Source organism: Garra rufa, chromosome 22 (assembly GCF_049309525.1).
Source record: "Garra rufa chromosome 22, GarRuf1.0, whole genome shotgun sequence".
Classification (NCBI taxonomy): Eukaryota; Metazoa; Chordata; class Actinopteri; order Cypriniformes; family Cyprinidae; genus Garra; species Garra rufa.
The window spans coordinates 26480674-26499666 of record NC_133382.1 but is presented as its reverse complement, the minus strand read 5'-3'; the positions used below and the strand labels follow the sequence as shown (position 1 = coordinate 26499666).

The following is an 18993-nucleotide window of genomic DNA, read 5'->3' as shown; positions in this document are numbered from 1 at the left end:
CGACTTATACACATCTCGTTGTGTCTCATTATTTAAATAAATATGTTCACGGATTTGGTCGTTTTGCGAAGTTATGAGAAGAAAAAACAAGACTTACGGTGATACATCCCCCAAGCTGTTAAACGTAACATTCATACTAGAGGATGGATACCCGAGCCGAGCCTGGCGGTACCCGACGGGCCGGCCCGGGTTCGGACAGATATTTAGAAAGGATGCTCGGGTTCGGGTCGGACTCGGACAGGTCACATCAGCGCGATAGTGCGCCTGTGTTCTAACGGTGCTTTTTGCCCCGTGTGCACTGATGCGCTCATCTGTTGACATTTCCAGAAAGCGGGCTTGACCCATATTCACTGTCTATTAGACGTATACATGTAGTCGTTCAATGATGGTCTAACTGATGTCTAGTCTATTCTTGGGTTATGGTTAGACGTCTATTAAATTTTCACTGACAGCCCAAATTCAGTTTTGTTTTAGTCTAGACCCATATTCACTGTCTATTAGACGTATACATGTAGTCGTTCAATAGTCGTCTAACTGATGTCTAGTCTATTCTTGGGCTATGGTTAGACGTCTATTAAATTTTCACTGACAGCCCATATTCAGTGTTGTTTTAGTCTAGACCCATATTCACTGTCTATTAGACGTATACATGTAGTCGTTCAATAGTCGTCTAACTGATGTCTAGTCTATTCTTCGGCTATGGTTAGACGTCTATTAAATTTTCACTGACAGCCCAAACTCAGTCTTGTTTTAGTCTAGACCCATATTCACTGTCTCTTAGACGTATACATGTAGTCGTTCAATAGTCGTCTAACTGATGTCTAGTCTATTCTTGGGCTATGGTTAGACGTCTATTAAATGTTCACTGACAGCACAAATTCAGTCTTGTTTTAGTCTAGACCCATATTCACTGTCTATTAGACGTATACATGTAGTCGTTCAATAGTCGTCTAACTGATGTCTAGTCTATTCTTGGGCTTTGTTTATACGTCTATTAAATTTTCACTGACAGCCCAAATTCAGACTTGTTTTAGTCTAGACCCATATTCACTGTCTATTAGATGTATACATGTAGTCATTCAATAGTCGTCTAACTGATGTCTAGTCTATTCTTGGGCTTTGTTTATACGTCTATTAAATTTTCACTGACAGCCCAAATTCAGACTTGTTTTAGTCTAGACCCATATTCACTGTCTATTAGACGTATTCATGTAGTCGTTCAATAGTCGTCTAACTGATGTCTAGTCTATTCTTGGGCTATGGTTAGACGTCTATTAAATTTTCACTGACAGCACAAATTCAGTCTTGTTTTAGTCTAGACCCATATTCACTGTCTATTAGACGTATACATGTAGTCGTTCAATAATGGTCTAACTGATGTCTAGTCTATTCTTGGGCTTTGTTTATACGTCTATTAAATTTTCACTGACAGCCCAAATTCAGACTTGTTTTAGTCTAGACCCATATTCACTGTCTATTAGACGTATAAATGTAGTCGTTCAATAGTCGTCTAACTGATGTCTAGTCTATTCTTGGGCTATGGTTTGACGTCTATTAAATTTTCACTGACAGCCCAAATTCAGTCTTGTTTTAGTCTAGACCCATATTCACGGTCTATATCTATGTATATATATAGTACGTCTAATGTCTGTTTATGAGATCATAAAAAGTGTGCCCCTCTATGAAAATGAAAGACCCCCCCACTGAAAAATTTCTGGCGACGGCCCTGGGTGCACAGTTCACGTTTTCGTCGAGCTGCATCTCTGACGGCTTTGGACGAACCAGGCTGACCGCGGAGCCGATGAAGGTGTTGTGTGCACTGAAGGAACTGCACCAGTTTTGACCCTCACTTGGTTCTTGCTTCAGCATCCCATATTGAACTGTATCATATCATATCGCCGGGATGATAATCCTCCGGTGTAAAGAGAACGCGTTTTTCGAAGCAGATGCATTAGTATAGGCTCGTCTCTTCACCCGCACAAATGCACCCAGATCCGGAAGACAGCGCCGTTCTTTTTATTGTAAGTAAACCCGTGGACATGATGTCCTGACAGGCTGGAGTTTGCACAGCCTCCATAAGCACAAAAATTTACCATGAAGATGATCAATTGAAATTAAAAATAACGACTGAAAACACAGTAACTCACGACTGCTCCTACTGAATAGCAACAGAGCTTGGCGAACGACTCCCAGTCGTGACGTCATATGACGCGGTGTGGAAAAAAAGCTGTTTTTGAGAGCGGTCAAGGAAATCGTCACTTTGTCTTCTAAATTTGTGCCCTTATGTCCTGTAAAATATTTTCAAATCCTGCATTAACGGTTTGTATTGTATTTTCATACACATATGTTTATCTCGAAAAAAAATTTAACCTGCAACATGGACTTTAAATGTTTACTGCTCATCTCTTCTTTAGATGACTTTCCAAACTAAATTTCACATGTTAGTTTAATGGCAAACTCTACCACAATTTCTTTCCAATACTAATTTAATTACTATTTTCCACACGTATTATAAAAACAATAAAGTCAATAAAACTATGAAATCGTAATTGCCTGCTTCTCGGTCTACTCATCTACAGTTGAAGTCAAATGTTTACATACACTTCGCAGAATCTGCAAAATGTTAATTATTTTACCAAAATAAGAGGGATCATACAAAATGCATGTTATTTTTTATTTAGTACTGACCTGAATAAGATATTTCACATAAAAGATGTTTACATTTAGTCTACAAGAGAAAATATTAGTTAGTTCATTTATAAAAATGTCCCAGTTTAAAACTTTAGGTACTCTTCTTAATACTGTGTTGTTATCTAGATGATTCACAGCTGTTTTTTTTTTTAGTAATAGTTGTTCATGAACAGTTAAACTGCCAACTGTTCTTCAGAAAAATCCTTCAGGTCCCACAAATTTCCCAAATTGTATTTGAGCCCTTTCCAACTATGACTGTGTGATTCTGAGATCCATCTTTTCACACTGAGGACAACTGAGGGACTTATATGCAACTATTACAGAAGGTTCAAATGCTCACTGATGCTCCAAAAGGATAAATAATTCATTAAGGGCCACGGGTGTAAACTTTTAAACAAAATGAAAGTGTGTAGATTTTTCTTATTTTGCCTAAATAACATTTTTTATTTAGTACTGCCCTTTAGAAGTTACAAAAGATACTTACGTTTCCCAGAAGACAAAATACATTAAATTTACACTGATCATCAAATTGTAAACATTTACATCCCCCGAAAAACTCATTGTGTCGTGTTTCCTTCTGAAGCATCAGTGAATGTTTAAACCTTCTCTAATAGTTGCATAGGAGTCCCTCAGTTGTCCTCAGTGTGAAAAGATGGATCTCAAAATCATATCATCATTGTTGGAAATAATTCAAATACACACAAAAAAAAAAAAAAAAAAAAAAAAAAAACAAGGGACTCATGAACAACTATCAAAACAAAAAAAACATACACCCAGCTGTGGATCATTTAGGTAACAGTATTAAGAATAAAGTGCATGTTAACTTTTGAGTCATTTTTATAAATTCAACTATTATTTTCTCTTGTGAACTATATGTAAACATCCTTTATGTGAAATATGCTATTCAGGTCAGTACTAAGACATGTAAAGAAGAACAAGAGGAAATGTTGTTTAGCACTACAGTATAAAAACATTATGTTATGTCCAAAAAGTAATTACTGTCACATTTACCACCACAAACACTGGCTTGTTGCCCTTAAAAAACACTCACAATAACAGCTGTTTAAACTTAAGAAAAATAAAATACAGGATAAACCGCTGTAGTCAGTTGATGGAGAAAATTTTATTGATTTAAATAAGTCAGGTCTTGTGATTAAAATCAGAATTGAAATATTACACTGATTTCAAGTGTATATAAACATCACATGTTAGATTAAATCTGCGATTATGACACTGAGGAGAACCAATAACTGACTCTTTGATTGAGACGTACCTTAAAAATAAAAATCCTCTCAGCAATCTTGGCACATTTCAAAAGAGAAATACACTTTTGTACAAAAGCAAAGCAAAGACATTTTTTGTGACTATGCACTGAAGCATTTAATCCTGATTAAAATTGTATTTTATTAATTTTCAGGCATTTTCCGAAATTCTTTCTGTTGTGTGCATATAGACATCAGCAACAAAAATTTGAACAGTGTTCAGACGTTCAAAGCAGCTGACACAGTCAGCAATAAGTTCAAAGCCCATCTTCCTTGTCTATAAACACATGGGCTGGCATTGTCTGAAATGCCGACACCGGCACAGTCACCGGAACAGTCAGAGAAATAGCAGCAGGCTCGGATCCCGATGGTGACGCAGCACTCGGTGGGGATGGCAATTGTTGGCTGTGCACTATATCCGTCTGAGGCAGGGAGGATGAGGACTCGGTGTCACGGTGGGTGCGTAAATGCTTGCGAAGGTACGCTGCAAAAAGAAAAGCCTTTCCGCAAACGCCACAGCAATGTGGCCGACTGGTCGAGTGGATGCGCTGATGTTTACGAAGCCCGGCTTTATTCAAAAAACCCTTACCACACTGGTCACAAACGTGAGGTCGTGGCTTGGGGTGCAGTTTCTCGTGTGCCTGCAGATCAGCCAGGTGAACAAACTCTGTCTGGCAGGTCACGCAAACATGTGGACCAACAGGTACAGCCAAAGTTGTAGAATCAGATGGGGGAGAGATGGTGTGAAGGCTGGTGTGGGCCTGCACTTCCTCCCATGTCCCGAATATCATATCACAGTGAGAGCAGGAGAACTGGGGCAGGGTGGTGGGAAACATTTGAGCCGCTTCAGGAGTGGCTTGAACCTGTAAAGGCCTCTCGGACAAGTGTGTCCTCTCGTGTTTGCGCAAACTGGATGACACAACAAAGGACTTGAAGCACAGCTGGCATTTGTAAGGACGCTCCCCTGAATGCACCCTTCGGTGTTTGTTGAGACTAGAGCGCTCCGTAAAGGACTTGCCACATTCCGTGCAAGAAAAAGGCCGCAGGCCAGAGTGGACTAGCATGTGGCGTCGCAGATCCCAAGAAGCGACAAAAGCTTTATCGCAGCGTTGGCATTTGTAGGGCCGTTGGCCCGAATGCACACGCTGATGCACCGCAAGGTCCGCCGGTTGCCGAAACCTCTTAGTGCACTTGTCACAAGGGTACGGCTTGAATCCTTGATGCGCCCGTTGATGTCGACGGAAACTAGAGGGGTCGGAAAACATCTTGCCACATTGTGGACACAAGAAGGGCTTTTCACCCGAGTGGGTGCGGAGATGGGACTGGTACGAGGACAGCTGAGTAAATCCTTTTCCGCACTGTTCACACTGATACGGCTTGCTCTTGGAGTGGATCCGCAAGTGGCACGCCAAAGAGGACGACCGGGAGAAGGCTTTGCCACAATCCGAGCACAAGTAAGGCTTCTCGCCCGTGTGCGAACGCTCATGGTTCTTCAAGTCCTTCAGCTCCGTGTATGTTTTACCACACTGGCCGCAAGAATACGGCCGGTGGCCTTGGTGATTTCGCCGATGCTTGCGGTACACCGAAGGGTCGGCAAAACTCTTCCCACACTCGGAACAAAAGTAAGGCTTCTCCCCGGTGTGTGATCGCTGGTGCACTTTGAGTTTGGATAATGTGGGATAACTCTTCGAGCAATGAGGGCAAGAGTGAGGCCTTTCGCCACTGTGCTGCGTCATGTGGATACGCAGGCAAATGGCCTGCATGAATGCCTTGCCACAGTCAAAACAAACAAATGGTTTCTCTCCTGTGTGTGAACGGCTGTGGTTGCGTAACTCCGTTGGAGTCTTGTAAGCCTTATGGCAGTGTGGGCACTGGAACGGACGCTGGGCAGAGTGGGAGCGCTGGTGCTTGGAAAGCTGCGCCCGGCTGGAGAACGTCTTAGTGCACTTACTGCAGGTGTATTGCTGCTGTTTGTCTTTACTGTGGACTGACAGCTTGTGGCTTTGTAGAGCTGAAGGGCTAGTAAAGACCTCCTGACAAGTTGAGCATTTAAAAGTGTGCAGAGTTTTTGGCGGCCTCCCTTTGCCTCTTTTTCTCGTAGGTTGTTCTGATGAGTTGTCTGGTTCTTTGTTGGGCTCGGTCTCAGAGGGCGGTGGTGTGTACTGCTCTGTGGTTGGTGGGCTACCTGGTTGGGGTGAAGCCATCCTGATGATGCTGGAGAAAACAACAAAATATACAATGAGTGTTTTAAATTTAAGTTTAATTTAATTTATAGTTCATTTACTTTACTTACATACACTACAAGTCAAATGTTTTTGAACAGTGAGATTTTTAATGTCTTTGAAGAAGTCTCTTCTGCTCACTAAGCCTGCATTCATTTCATCCAAGTACAGCAAAAACTGTAAAATTTTGAAATATTTTTACTGTTTAAAATAACTGCTTTTTATTTGAATATATCTATAATGTAATTTATTTCTGTGATTTTAAAGCTGAATTTTTAGCATCATTACTCCAGTCACATGATCCTTCAAAAGTCATTCTAATATTCTGATTTGCTGTTCAAAAACATGCATTATATTATCATGTTGAAAAGAGCAGAGTATAATTTTTTCAGGTTTCTTTAAAGGAGAACTCCGGTGTGATATTGACCTAAAGTGTATTGAATAATGATACCGAGTGTGAACGTACCTTGCATATCTCATCTCGGTTTGTGTCCTGCTGTCCGAAATCTGGGGTCAGTTAGCCGATGCTCACAACAAGTTGTCAATGAGAGCCAATAGGGCATCGAAGAAGCCATGTAAATAAATCACTGTTTTACGCCATTTACGAGGCACAAAGTAGCTCCACACTTCATTGGTAGACTTCCAAGGGCCCTGACATTTAAAATGAGACATTGAGAACTCAGAAAAAGCACCGGTAGTTTATTTACAAGTAGATTTATACAGACATTTTCCACCAGGAACAGACCGGTCGCCGCCATCTTAAATGTAGTCACGATAAGTCGAGTGTCGAGCCCGAAGGAAACTACAACCTGATACGTTGATAACCTGATAAATTCCTTGGTGCTCGACACTCGACTTATCGTGACTAAGTTCAGGATGGTGGCGACCGGATTTTCTTTTCCAGGTACTGTCTGTATAAATCTTCTTGTAAATAAACTACCGGTGCTTTTTCTGAGTTCTCAATGTCTCATTTTAAATGTCAGGGCCCTTGGAAGTCTACCAATGAAGTGTGGAGCTACTTTGTGCCTCGTAAATGGCGTAAAACAGTGATTTATTTACATGGCTATTCCGATGCCCTGTTTACTTTCATTGACAACCTGTTGTGAGCATCGGCTAACTGACCCCAGATTTCGGACAGCTGGACACAAACCGAGATGAGATATGCAAGGTACGTTCACACTCGGTATCATGATTCAATACATTTTAGGTCAAAATCACACCGGAGTTCTCCTTTAATGAATAGAAAGTTCAGAAGAACAGCATTTATCTGAAATAGAACTATAACTGTCTTTATAATCACTTTTGACCAATTTTAAGCATCCTTGCTATAGAAAAGTATTAATTTTTATTATTTCAACCCTCCCAAAAAAAGGTATAGTGTATAATGTTACAAAAGCTTTTTATTTTAGATAAATTCTGATCTCTGGGTCCTTCTATTCATCAAAGAATCCTGAAAAGGTTTTTCTCAACTGTTTTAAATATTGATAATGATAATAATAAAAAATGTTTCTTGGACAGCAAATCAGCATATTACAATGATTTCTGAAGGATCATGTGACACTGAAGACTGGAGTAATAATGCTGAAAAAGCTTTGATCACAAGAATAAATTACAGTTTAAAATATATTTAAATAGAAAGCAATTATTTTAAATTTAAAAAACTTTTGCTGTAATTTGAATCAAATAAATGCAGGCTTGGTGAACAGAAGAGACTTATTTAAAAAACATTAAAAATCTTACAGTTCAAAAACTTTTGACTGGTCGTGTACTTCATTTACGGAACATAAATTAAAATATTTTGAATAAAATGCGTCAGCTTTCTGACCCTGCATAGACAGAAACGCAACTACCACATTCGGTTAAACCACTGATGTCACATGGATTTTAATGATGTCCTTGCTACCTTTCTAGGCCTTGAATGTGGAAGTTGCATTGCTGTCTATGCAGGGTCAGAAAGCTCTCAGATTTCATTTAAAATATCTTAATTTGTGTTCTGAGGATGAACCAACCATCCCTTCAACACATATTTATTGTAAGAACAATTACTGTTGTAACTAGCATGTATTATTTAGTATGTTTATGATGTATCTGACGTACAGCGTATAAATAAAACTAATATGTAGTATTTTGGCAGAAAACGTGTTGAATATTTTGTTAAGAATGTTAAATACGCTGGGATTGGGACAGGCATGACAAAATGGCCGGCATTAGGACCTCAGGGACAATTAGGAAAGACGCTCTTGTTCTCAAAGGAAGTTGGCATCTGAGCAGCTTGTGTACAAAACTGAATTACATTTCGATGTTAACAGAAATTGAGCATAGCGACCATGACCAAATCGAAGCAATGCAAATATAATACAATGGCAAGTCAAAAAGCTAATGAATATGCTTTAGCGCATACAACTACTCTTTTAGCATGCACTATAACACAAAATGGCTGGCTTTAGGACCGCTGAACATGCGAAGCCATTTCAGTCGGACGCTTGTCACTTTATCATAATCGCTACATTTTTATTACAATATGTGATCGTTTTTATGCCTTTAGTGTGCCTGTAAAATGTGGTTTACGTTACGTACCTTTTTTGCTCTCAGGAGAGATGGGTGTACCTTTGACAATGAATTGCAAATCGCTCAATCTCAGGACGGAGAAGGTCGGCGGCTTTAGGACCACGACGAAATTATCCACTGAACGCAGAGAAGTGAGCCTTCATGACTTCCTCACTCACCACCTGGGGAATGTCAACAAAATGATCTGAATTTTTCTTAAATTAAAAAGCTTCCGTGCCTCTGCTGTTTTGCTGTGCTTGCTACAGTGTTTCTACAGACTACAGTGCATGGTGAGTGGGATAAAATGGGGTGGAGAGAGCTTGTGGGAGGGGAAATGATGTATGCTCACTTCAATGTACGTGGATGTGCAGTTGTTTTGTGCATATAAAGTTACATAACAAAATGTGAGTTGGATAAAATGATGGTGCGGTTATCTGTGGTTCTAATTTTTGTATTTGCAATAGAGCTGACAAATACAGTGGAACTGTGCATTTTTAAAAATACAAGCTGTTGTTAACATTAATGACAACAATAAAGAAACAAACAAATTAGAAAATATGTTATGTGTGGAACTCCTAGAAGTTCCGATACCTGTATAATATTTCATTATATACATATAATGTATGAGTGCTAATTGCTGTGTTTGCATTGTGACTATTTTACAAAAAATAAAGCATTCTTGGTCACTGAGTAAACGTTTTAAGAAAATAGGGGGCTTAACTTAATTTAGTTCATGCTGTTAAATGTTTTCAATAGGAATTGACGGAGAGAGTAGAAATAATATAACAAATATAATACGTTTTAATAAAAAATGTTAAAGATATAAACGTACGGACTATTTTCACTGGTGCACATTTCCTGTTTCCTAGCAACAAGAGCAGGAAGTGAGTCGAGTGGGATGGGGGAAAAGACAATTGGTAGAAAAGGGGGACGAACACGCCCGTCCTGAAAGTAAAATAAAGTGAACGGAGTGCCAACATTACATGCACCAACATCCCACAAGGAGACTGCAACATTCAGTATGTATATTCCTAGCGTCATTTTTGCAGTATCAGTGGGTTAGTTTTAGCCGCAGTTTCTAGCCGCCAAATGCTAACTAGCTCGCAACGGGATGGGATGCTACTGCCTCTCCCAAATACATTTTATTACGTTCATCTCAAGGGCAGTTTGTCTACTATACTAATTGTGACTAGGGCTGGAGGACTATTAAAACTATCAAGATTGTGCTTGTGTAGCTAGCTGTTAGGCTAATGTACTGGGGAAGTGTTTACTGTGTCAATAGAGCTCCATTGTGTGAGGCATTCTGTCATCTAACTGCTGGAGCCCGTGGGTTGATCCTTCATGCTGTCTACTAATCCATAAGAATTATATTTAAAATCAATTATAGATTAGTGATGCTGTCAGAGTCTGACATACATGCTGTATCAGCGTTATTTTATTCAATAGTGTTTTAATAATAAGATATAAAGAATTATTAAAAACTGGAGACTTTCATTGATGGTAAATAGGTTGGAATGGATATAAAAAAAATTAGTTTTATATAACGTCCAAGTTGGTTTAATCATTGCTTCTATAAAAAGGGTGTTTTTTTTGTACACTTAATGAACACGTTTTTTAATGTGAACATATAAAACTGTTTATTAAAGGGGCAGTTCACCCAGAAAAGTCATTATTTATCCCAAGAAATCCATCTTATTTGTTACCCTGGTCCACAAAACCAGTCATAAAGGTCAATTTTCCGAAATTGAGATTTATGCATCATCTAAACGCTGAATAAATAAACTTTCTATTGGTGTATGGTTTGTTCGGATAGGGCAATATTTGGCCAAAATACAACTATTTGAAAATCTGGAATCTGAAGGTGCAAAAAAATCTAAATATTGAGAAAATCACCTTTAAAAGTTGTCCAAATTAAGTTTGCATATTACTAATCAGAAGTTAAGTTTTGATATATTTATAGTAGGAAATTTACAAATTACCTTAATGGAACATGACCTTTACTTATTATCCTGATGATTTTTGCCATAAAAGAAAAATCGATAATTTTGACTCATACAATGTATTTTTGACTGTAAGCTACAAATATACCTGTGCTACTTAAGACTGGTTTTGTGGTTCAGGGTCACATTTCGTCCCAAGTTTTATTTTTGTTTTAAATAATTTTAGTTTTTTGACATCTCTACCCTGTATGATAGGGCAATATTTGGCTGAAATACAACTATTTGAAAATCTGGAGTCTGAAGGTGCAAAAAAATCTAAATATTGAGAAAATCACCTTTAAAAGTTGTCCAAATTAACTTTGCATATTACTAATCAGAAGTTAAGTTTTTATATATTTACAGTAGGAAATTTACAAAATACCTTAATGGAACATGACTTTTACTTATTATCCTGATGATTTTTGCCATAAAAGAAAAATCGATAATTTTGACTCATACAATGTATTTTTGGCTATTGCTACAAATATACCTATGCTACTTAAGACTGGTTTTGTGGTCCAGGGTCACATTTCGTCCCAGTTTTATTTTTGTTTTAATTGATTTTTGTTTTTTGACATTTCTACCCTGTATGAGTTCCTTTCTCCTGACATCAAAGGAGATGTCACGCAGAATGACAGCTTTAGTCATTTCACTTCATGACACTTTTATTACATTTTTAGGCCATATAATGAAAGTGAATACTGACCGAGACTGTTATACGGAAAGAAAGTCATATGCAGTAAATAATAGAATCAGTGTTAATGTTAGCTTTTCATCATTATTGAATTTATTGTTATGCAACTGCCCTGTGTGAACTTCATGGTAAATAATGTATGCCTTTTCCTGTTGCAGATTTCATCCAGTGCCTGCGCTTGCATCTTCTTCCCAATTACATTTTTTCAATGGAATGGAACAGATTGTATTCTCAGCAAATTTTTTGAATGTTGCCTTTGCGTTTGCACCTCTCCGAACAAGCCATTTTGATAATAGTGAGGACAGGTGTGTCCCCCAAACTCATTCAAACTGGCTCTTGTTGACATTTCCTATACTATACCATTATGGCTATGCAAGAGCCAGGCCGGACCAAAGGCTTTTCGTGTAGACATTGTGGTGTAGTATGTGCAAGCATGCCCAGTCTTTTGGAGCATACAGACAGTTTTCATCAGTCAGAGGAGGAACGGAGGTTCAAATGTGATGAATGTGGACGTGGCTACAGGCATGCTGGCAGCTTGGCTAACCACAGGAAAACACATGAGGTTGGCTCTTTTCAGTGTCATATATGCTCCAGGAAGCTCTCCAATGCATTGGCTCTCAAGAGCCACCTGCGCATCCACACATCTAGAAAGAAATATTCTTGCACAGAATGCGGAAAGGCTTTTCGCCTTGCAACTCAGCTGGTCACCCATCAAAAGGTCCATCGCAATAAAGAGTCTCAAATCAGGACAAAGGATTCTGTAAATAGTCTTATTGAAAATGATTATAGAGATGACGAGTTGCTGCATCTAGATGAGATGGATTTTGACATGATACCTGATTTGCAGCCAGACATGAAGCTAAATATTGCTCCAGTGAGCAGCCTTAGTAATGGTGCAGTGTCAGAACACGTTTCAAACGCCACCGCAGAAAGTGACACGGCAGCTGACGATGATGCTGGAGACAGGCCGTTCAAATGTGACTTGTGTGACAAGACATACAGACATCATGGCAGCCTCATAAATCATAAGAAAACTCATCTAATGGGAGTGTTTGAGTGTCCAGTCTGTTTTAAACAGTTCAATAATCTTGCTGCACTTAATAGTCACCAGCGAATCCACAGTAAAACACGAGGTCGTCTCAGTGTGCCGACCTCTAAAGCTGCCCTCACAGACTGCAAGCAAGAGCTTGCCCCTCATGTTATGCCACAGAATGGTGATCCTAACATACATTTTTGTCACCTTTGTCAGGTTGCTTTTGCTAATGATGATGAGTTTCAAAATCATATTCTGTTGCATAACTCCTCCTCAGTGTCATTTGAGCTCCCTACCAACTTGTCACAGGAGCACAGTTTCTCATACAATGATAGTGTTACTCATTCCCCAGAGTCGAATCCTTATCCCCCCTCTAGTGACACTCCACCATTGCCTCCGTTACTCGATAAAGCTGTTGATTATGCCCAATCAGATGCGCCATTGGAAAATGGTCATATTTATCTACCCAACTCTTTAGATGAAAATCCATTGGCTTTACATGCTCAGGGACAGCCAATGGCCCTACCATCAGAAAACCTCAACCTTGATTGTTCAGCACAGGGTACTGATAACATCAAAGTAGAAGATGCTGACAGTTCTGATCGCAGATTCAAGTGCCACGTCTGTGGCAAAAGCTACAGGCATGCCGGCAGTCTTATAAATCACAAACGATCCCATCAAACTGGGATCTTTCAGTGTTCCATCTGTCGCAAGAACTACCCACATTTGGCAGCTCTGCGAAGCCACCTTCGGATCCATAAGGGAAGGCCAGCATCTCTGCCTACTAGTTGTGAGGGTGACTGGCTTTCCTCAGAGCCTTTGACGCATGAGAACCAACAGAACTGTTTTCCGTCACATGATGGAGATGTAAGTGGAATATTAGGCCTTCCTCAGGACCTGGTAGACTCTGTGCAGCATAAATCTGATGAGGACCAAGTAAATGAGACGAATGCTACTGAATTTCATGAGCAGTTTGACGATTCCTTCTCAGATGAGCACCTACCTCAGGACGAACACCTCATGGAGAGGCACATGTGTGCTGACTGTGGTAAGACATTTACTGATATTGCAGGAATCAAGTCACACATGTGTCCTCTTCTGAATCAGCAGTATCAAACCATGTTGAACGGCTCACCCGGTCACATGGAGTTTCACAACACAAATCATCAACATTTCTTAGGAGAGTCAGGGGAAGATGTTGGTTTTGAGGGACACAACGACAGTGTAGCAGAGGCATATTTTAGACAGCAAAACTTTCAAGACAACATTCATGGTCAGATGAGTGACGGCGAAGCTAAAGCTGAATGTGAAGATGATGATGAAGAAGAGGACGATGGAGAGATGTATCAGTGTTCGGTGTGTGGGAATCACTATACTAGCATGCGTGCCCTGCGAAGCCATCTCAGAGGTCATACTCAAACTCATGGCGCATCTTCAGCATGTGGCCCATCACCGTTGTCTTCTCTAGAGGTCAAGAAAGATGAACCAAGTGAAAATCAGCAGGGTGACTGCAGTCTGATTATCTGCAGCACTTGTGGAGAGAGCTTTGCAAAGAAACAGGACCTACAAGCTCACCAGCTCTTGCATAGCAATATAGAAGGTAATCCACAAGAACAATTTGCAACCAGCCACCAGAATGAGCTTAAACCAAAAGTGGAAATGGAAAGTATTATTTGTGGGAAATGTGGCATAAGCTGCAGCGATCTTTATCACCTCAATAACCACAACTGTACAGGACAGCGAGATGGACAAGTAGGGGAGAAAAGTGGGAAGAAACCGCTTGTTAAAAGTACATTTCAACGAGGTCTTTTGCAGGAGAGTCTGCATGATGGAGAGCGCCAGTACAAGTGCGACCAGTGTGGTCGTTCATACAGACATGCTGGATCATTACTCAATCATAAGAAGTCTCACAAAACTGGAGTGTTTCGCTGCTTTGTTTGCCAAAAGCGTTTTTATAATTTGCTAGCTCTCAAGAATCACCAGAGAACACACTTTGATGTTAAAAAGTAAGTATTTAAAATGTGTTCAAATTGAATGAGTGACTGTGTAGGATCATACTTCATCTATTTTAAAGCCAAGTTCTTTTTATATCTGATCTTTTTCTTTCTCTACCAGGCATAGATGCACAGAATGTGGAAAAGCATTCAAAATCTATAAACAACTGTTGAACCACCAGAGGGTACATCAGGAAAACAAGGCTAAGATTGAAGAGCTCAACAAACAAATTCAGACACTCATGCAGATGAGTGGGAATGCCTCAGGGAGTGGAATGCAGGCACTTAATTCCAGCAGAAAGAGAATGAGCAGACGCCACAAGCAACGGCAGACCTCTAACAATGAGCAGGCTAGCCAAGAAAAAGAGGGCCAGGTGGGAGACCCCAGAGACCCTCGCCCTTTTGTCTGTGATCAGTGTGGGCGAAGCTATCGGCATGCTGGAAGCTTGGTCAACCACAAAAACTCGCACAAGACAGGTGAATACTACTGTGCTTTGTGCAACAACACTTACTCCAACCAGCTAGCAATGAAGAACCATTTGCGAATACATTTTTCCATCAAAAGACACCGCTGCCAAGACTGTGGAAAGGCCTTCAGGGGAAACAAACAGTTGCTCAACCACACTTGTTCGAACAATAAAAGAACCGCAGCAGGAAGAGGAAAGGTCAGGGGCCACAAACAAGAAAAGGATTTGACTTGCAAACAGTGCCGTCTTGTATTTCCAGATACCGAACTACTTGAAGGGCACACCTGTAGCAAAGAGACTGCCCCTGATTCTGTCCCCCCAGGAACTATAGATGGTGAAAACGATGGTGCGGACTTAGTAAAAGAGGAACGACCATTCAAGTGCAACATTTGTAGTCGAAGTTACCGTCATGCTGGTAGCTTGTTGAACCATAAGAACACTCACAAAACAGGCCATTTCACCTGCTCCTTCTGTGCCAAGCCCTTTTCCAATCCCATGGCTTTACGGAACCACACACGCATTCACACGCAGAAGAAAAAGTATGTCTGTCCTACTTGCGGCAAAGCTTTCCGTCTCTCCAGTATCCTGTACAATCATCAGAAAATTCATGCACGGGGAGTAACTCATTACAGCTGCCAAACGTGTGGCAAAAGCTTCCAGGGAAAGTCTGGTCTGAAGAGACATCGCTGTTACAGGAATGGCAATCCAAACTCTACTGTAACTCAAGACGGTGTAGACAAATGCTACACGTGAGTGACTGCTTTTTTTTTTTTTTTATAATTTGAACACCTATCCTTTCCTATATTTAATCTTTTCCTTTGTTACAGGTGCGATCAGTGCGGACGCTCTTATAGACATGCCGGTTCCCTTCTCAACCACAAGAAGACTCATTCTGCTGACCTCCTACATTGTACTCTCTGCCTCAAAACGTTCACAGACCGTCAAGATTTAGACAGCCATTCTCAAATGGCTCGCCACTGCTGCCCAGATTGCGGTAAAACCTTCTGCGAGTTCGCTCACCTGCAGAGCCATATGGAGGTGCATAGTAAGGGACTCCCCTATTACTGCAACATGTGTCAACAGAACTTTCCAAACCTGGCTAGTTTTCAGCAGCACCAGGAGCTCCATGGGAGCTTGCAGGGGCAGTTTCACCATGAGCAAGGTGTGCAGATGCAGCAAGATATAGGCTGGGACTCAGAACTAGACCAGCAGATAGGAATTCAGAGCCTTCCCAAGATCGATTCAGCCTTTAGCAGAGTGCACGGCGGATTCCCTGAGCCGCAAGACCAGCAGGAAAGTAGCGATGGATACGGTAGGGAAGAGAAAAGTCATGTGTGCGAGCACTGTGGGCGCACTTACCGCCACGCTGGTTCACTGCTCAACCACAAAAACAGCCACAAGACTGGTTCCTTCTTCTGCTCAGTCTGCCAGAAGGAGTTCACCAATCTCATGGCGCTAAAGAATCACAGGCGCATTCACACGGAACCCAAACGCTATCAGTGCCTGGAGTGTGGCAAGGCCTTCCGGGTCTCCACCCAGCTTATCTGTCACAGGCGCATCCACACCAAAGAGAAGCCTTTCTCCTGCCTCCTTTGCGACAAGCGTTTCTCTAGCAAGTCCAACCTCCGGCACCATCAGAAGATGCATCAGAATACCCAACAGAGCTATGAGTCGTCCTTCAACATGGATGATGATGCATTCATGGGACTGGGTGTGGACCCTTTCCTCTAAGGCCACGCTCCAGTCCTGCCGCTCCTAGGGAAGATTTCAAAACAATATTCTATTACAAGACTCTTTCCCCACCCAAGGCCCAATGCCAATAATCGTACAACGTCAGGTTTTCTGCTGTACTTGTCCAGATGGTGTCGCACACTGATGCTAATCTTGGCAAGACTTGCCTCCTTTACTGTTGTGTTTTAAAATATTGGACACTTAAGACTGGCATTGGTAAGATACTACCTCTGGTAGGGACAGTTATACTGTAGACATTTTAGAATAAGTGACAGTGCCTGTCAGAGACCATTTTAGATTATTATTTTGTTTGTTTTGTGTCCCCACACAGTACACAAATTGTTTGGTACTACTATAGGTCTCAGACTGAGTGCTTGGATGAGTATTTCCATCCAGGCTCTTACCTAGTGCTGCCTTCAAGAGCCTGACCGATTATTCAGTGTAATCGGAGTGGGAACAAAACAAGCTGTTATGTTTTTTTTTTTTGTTTTTTTTTATAAAAGTAATATGGGGATACATGCTATGTTTGTATTAAGTGCTTCCATATTTTCAGGTTATTGTACTGCTCATGGTAGATGTGCTGTAATCATCATCTTATTAATGGGTTAGTTCACCCAAAAATGAAAATTAGCCTATGATTTACTCACCATCAAGCCATCCTAAGTGTATATGACTTTCTGCTTTCAGACGAATTCAATTGGAGTTACATTAAAAATTATCCTGGCTCTTCCATGCTTTATAATGGTCCAAATATGGTGCATCCACCCATAATAAAAAAAAGTGCTCTACACAGCTCCAGGGAGTGAATAAAAGCCTCCTGTAGCAAATCGATGAAAATAAATATATCCAATGTATCCGCTGCGCATGTGCCGCTGAGAAGTGACAAACGAATTAGAAGTAGAAAATTAACGTAACTTCGATTGGATTCGTTTGAAAGAAGTCATATACACCTAGGATGCCTTGAGGGTGAGTAAATCATGGGCTAATTTTCATTTTTGGGTGAACTAACACTTTAAGACCAATATACTCTTGATGCTCCTGCAGTTTCATAATGGATGACACTGGTAAGGCTGTTAAACAGCAACCTTCTCTAGGGCCTGTCTAGAAAATCTCAAAGATATTTATTTATTTAAGTAGAACTATTTATACCTTACATTAATATTTGAAATGTAAGCATATTTCTTGTCTTTAATACTGTTAAATGTGGTACACATTATGCATGGTATTAAACGTGTGGTAAATGCTAGATTGGTCAACTATGTCGGTATTCTAGATAATGGTTGTAAACACTTAAGAAATACCTCTTTAAAAGCATTCACGACAGAAAGAATAACAGAAACATTTCCGTTTTCTTAGCGCATACTTTTGTAGTAAATGTTCAAGATTTTGGAGCACAAAAAATGCAATGGACCCAAAAAAATCCATGATCGGTCGGGCTCTACCAGGGCAGGAATTCACAGACTAAACTCTTCTCAGCAGTTTTTTAAAACGCTCAGGTCTCGCAACTTACTAGACGCAATGTAAGAAATTACATTTAGCTTGATGCTTCTAGCATCAAGGCTTCTGTCTGTCTTTGATGCCAGATTGAATTTCAATGTGCCATTTCATATCACCACTCTACTTGGATTAAATTATTTGTAAGATGGTTTCCTTTTAAGCCTATAGATCAGTGCTCACTGATTATTTAAGAGTAGAATTCGCAAACCTTCATGTATTAATGGCTTTGTTGCATTTGACATAACTTAAACTGACAACTGAGACACCCTGTAGTCAGTTGCATATATCTTAAATATAAAATATTTATTTTTGTTCACATGATCAATGTTTCTCTTTCTCAAGTAGGGACCTTAATAAGCAGATGATGTTTATTTGTAGGTGTTGATGCCCTCACTTTCTTGAACTGAATAAAACAATATAACGTTGTGTTCTGGCTTCTTTTTTGAGCCTTCCTGTATCTTATCTGTTTTAACACTTGAATTCCTTGCAGTTGCAGTGCATTGCATGATTATTTTAGAGTATGCAAATATAAAATGAGTCAATATTGTCGCTTCAAGTGTGACACCCTGCGCTAACTACACGCGACGCGACAGAAATCCAGCGACAAACAACTTGGCTGTCCACATCAGGCGCGACGTGACAGATATCACAACCTTTCAAAACCGCAGAAGTGCACTCCACACGAAATGAACAAGTATAAAATCTAGATCATAAACACTGAACCTTTTTAACATTATTAAAACTATATACTGAGTAACTGATACCATCTTTGTTATGGAATACGCCTGTTGGTTCGCACCGAGTTCGCTGTTTTAACTTTAGCTTTAATTCATTTTCTAGATCTGAGGTAAACTGTTTAGCTTTTATTTATTTTCA

General features: G+C 40.2%; 2 protein-coding genes across 2 annotated transcripts; one reads left to right on the top strand and one right to left on the bottom strand.

Annotated features, from left to right (window-relative positions):
- Positions 1-3794: 3794 nt before the first annotated feature.
- On the bottom strand, positions 3795-9188 carry znf668 (zinc finger protein 668). Its single transcript, XM_073828595.1, has 2 exons — positions 8753-9188; positions 3795-6167 (listed from the first exon to the last, which is right to left on the bottom strand). The coding sequence occupies exon 2, from the start codon at positions 6155-6157 to the stop codon at positions 4211-4213; it is 1947 nt and encodes a 648-aa protein (XP_073684696.1). The 5' UTR covers positions 6158-6167; positions 8753-9188; the 3' UTR covers positions 3795-4210.
- Positions 9189-9604: 416 nt separating this feature from the next.
- Positions 9605-18543, top strand: znf646 (zinc finger protein 646). The gene is made up of 4 exons (XM_073828692.1): positions 9605-9741; positions 11554-14434; positions 14544-15638; positions 15717-18543. The coding sequence occupies exons 2-4, from the start codon at positions 11760-11762 to the stop codon at positions 16618-16620; spliced, it is 4674 nt and encodes a 1557-aa protein (XP_073684793.1). The 5' UTR covers positions 9605-9741; positions 11554-11759; the 3' UTR covers positions 16621-18543.
- The last annotated feature ends 450 nt before the right edge of the window (positions 18544-18993 follow it).

Coding starts and splice junctions, on each gene's coding strand:
- znf668 (XM_073828595.1), bottom strand. CDS start 6,157: ATGGCTTCACCCCAACCAGGTAGCCCACCAACCACAGAGCAGTACACA.
- znf646 (XM_073828692.1), top strand. CDS start 11,760: ATGGCTATGCAAGAGCCAGGCCGGACCAAAGGCTTTTCGTGTAGACAT. Junction 14,435..14,543: donor ACACACTTTGATGTTAAAAA/GTAAGTATTTAA, acceptor TTTCTCTACCAG/GCATAGATGCACAGAATGTG. Junction 15,639..15,716: donor GGTGTAGACAAATGCTACAC/GTGAGTGACTGC, acceptor CCTTTGTTACAG/GTGCGATCAGTGCGGACGCT.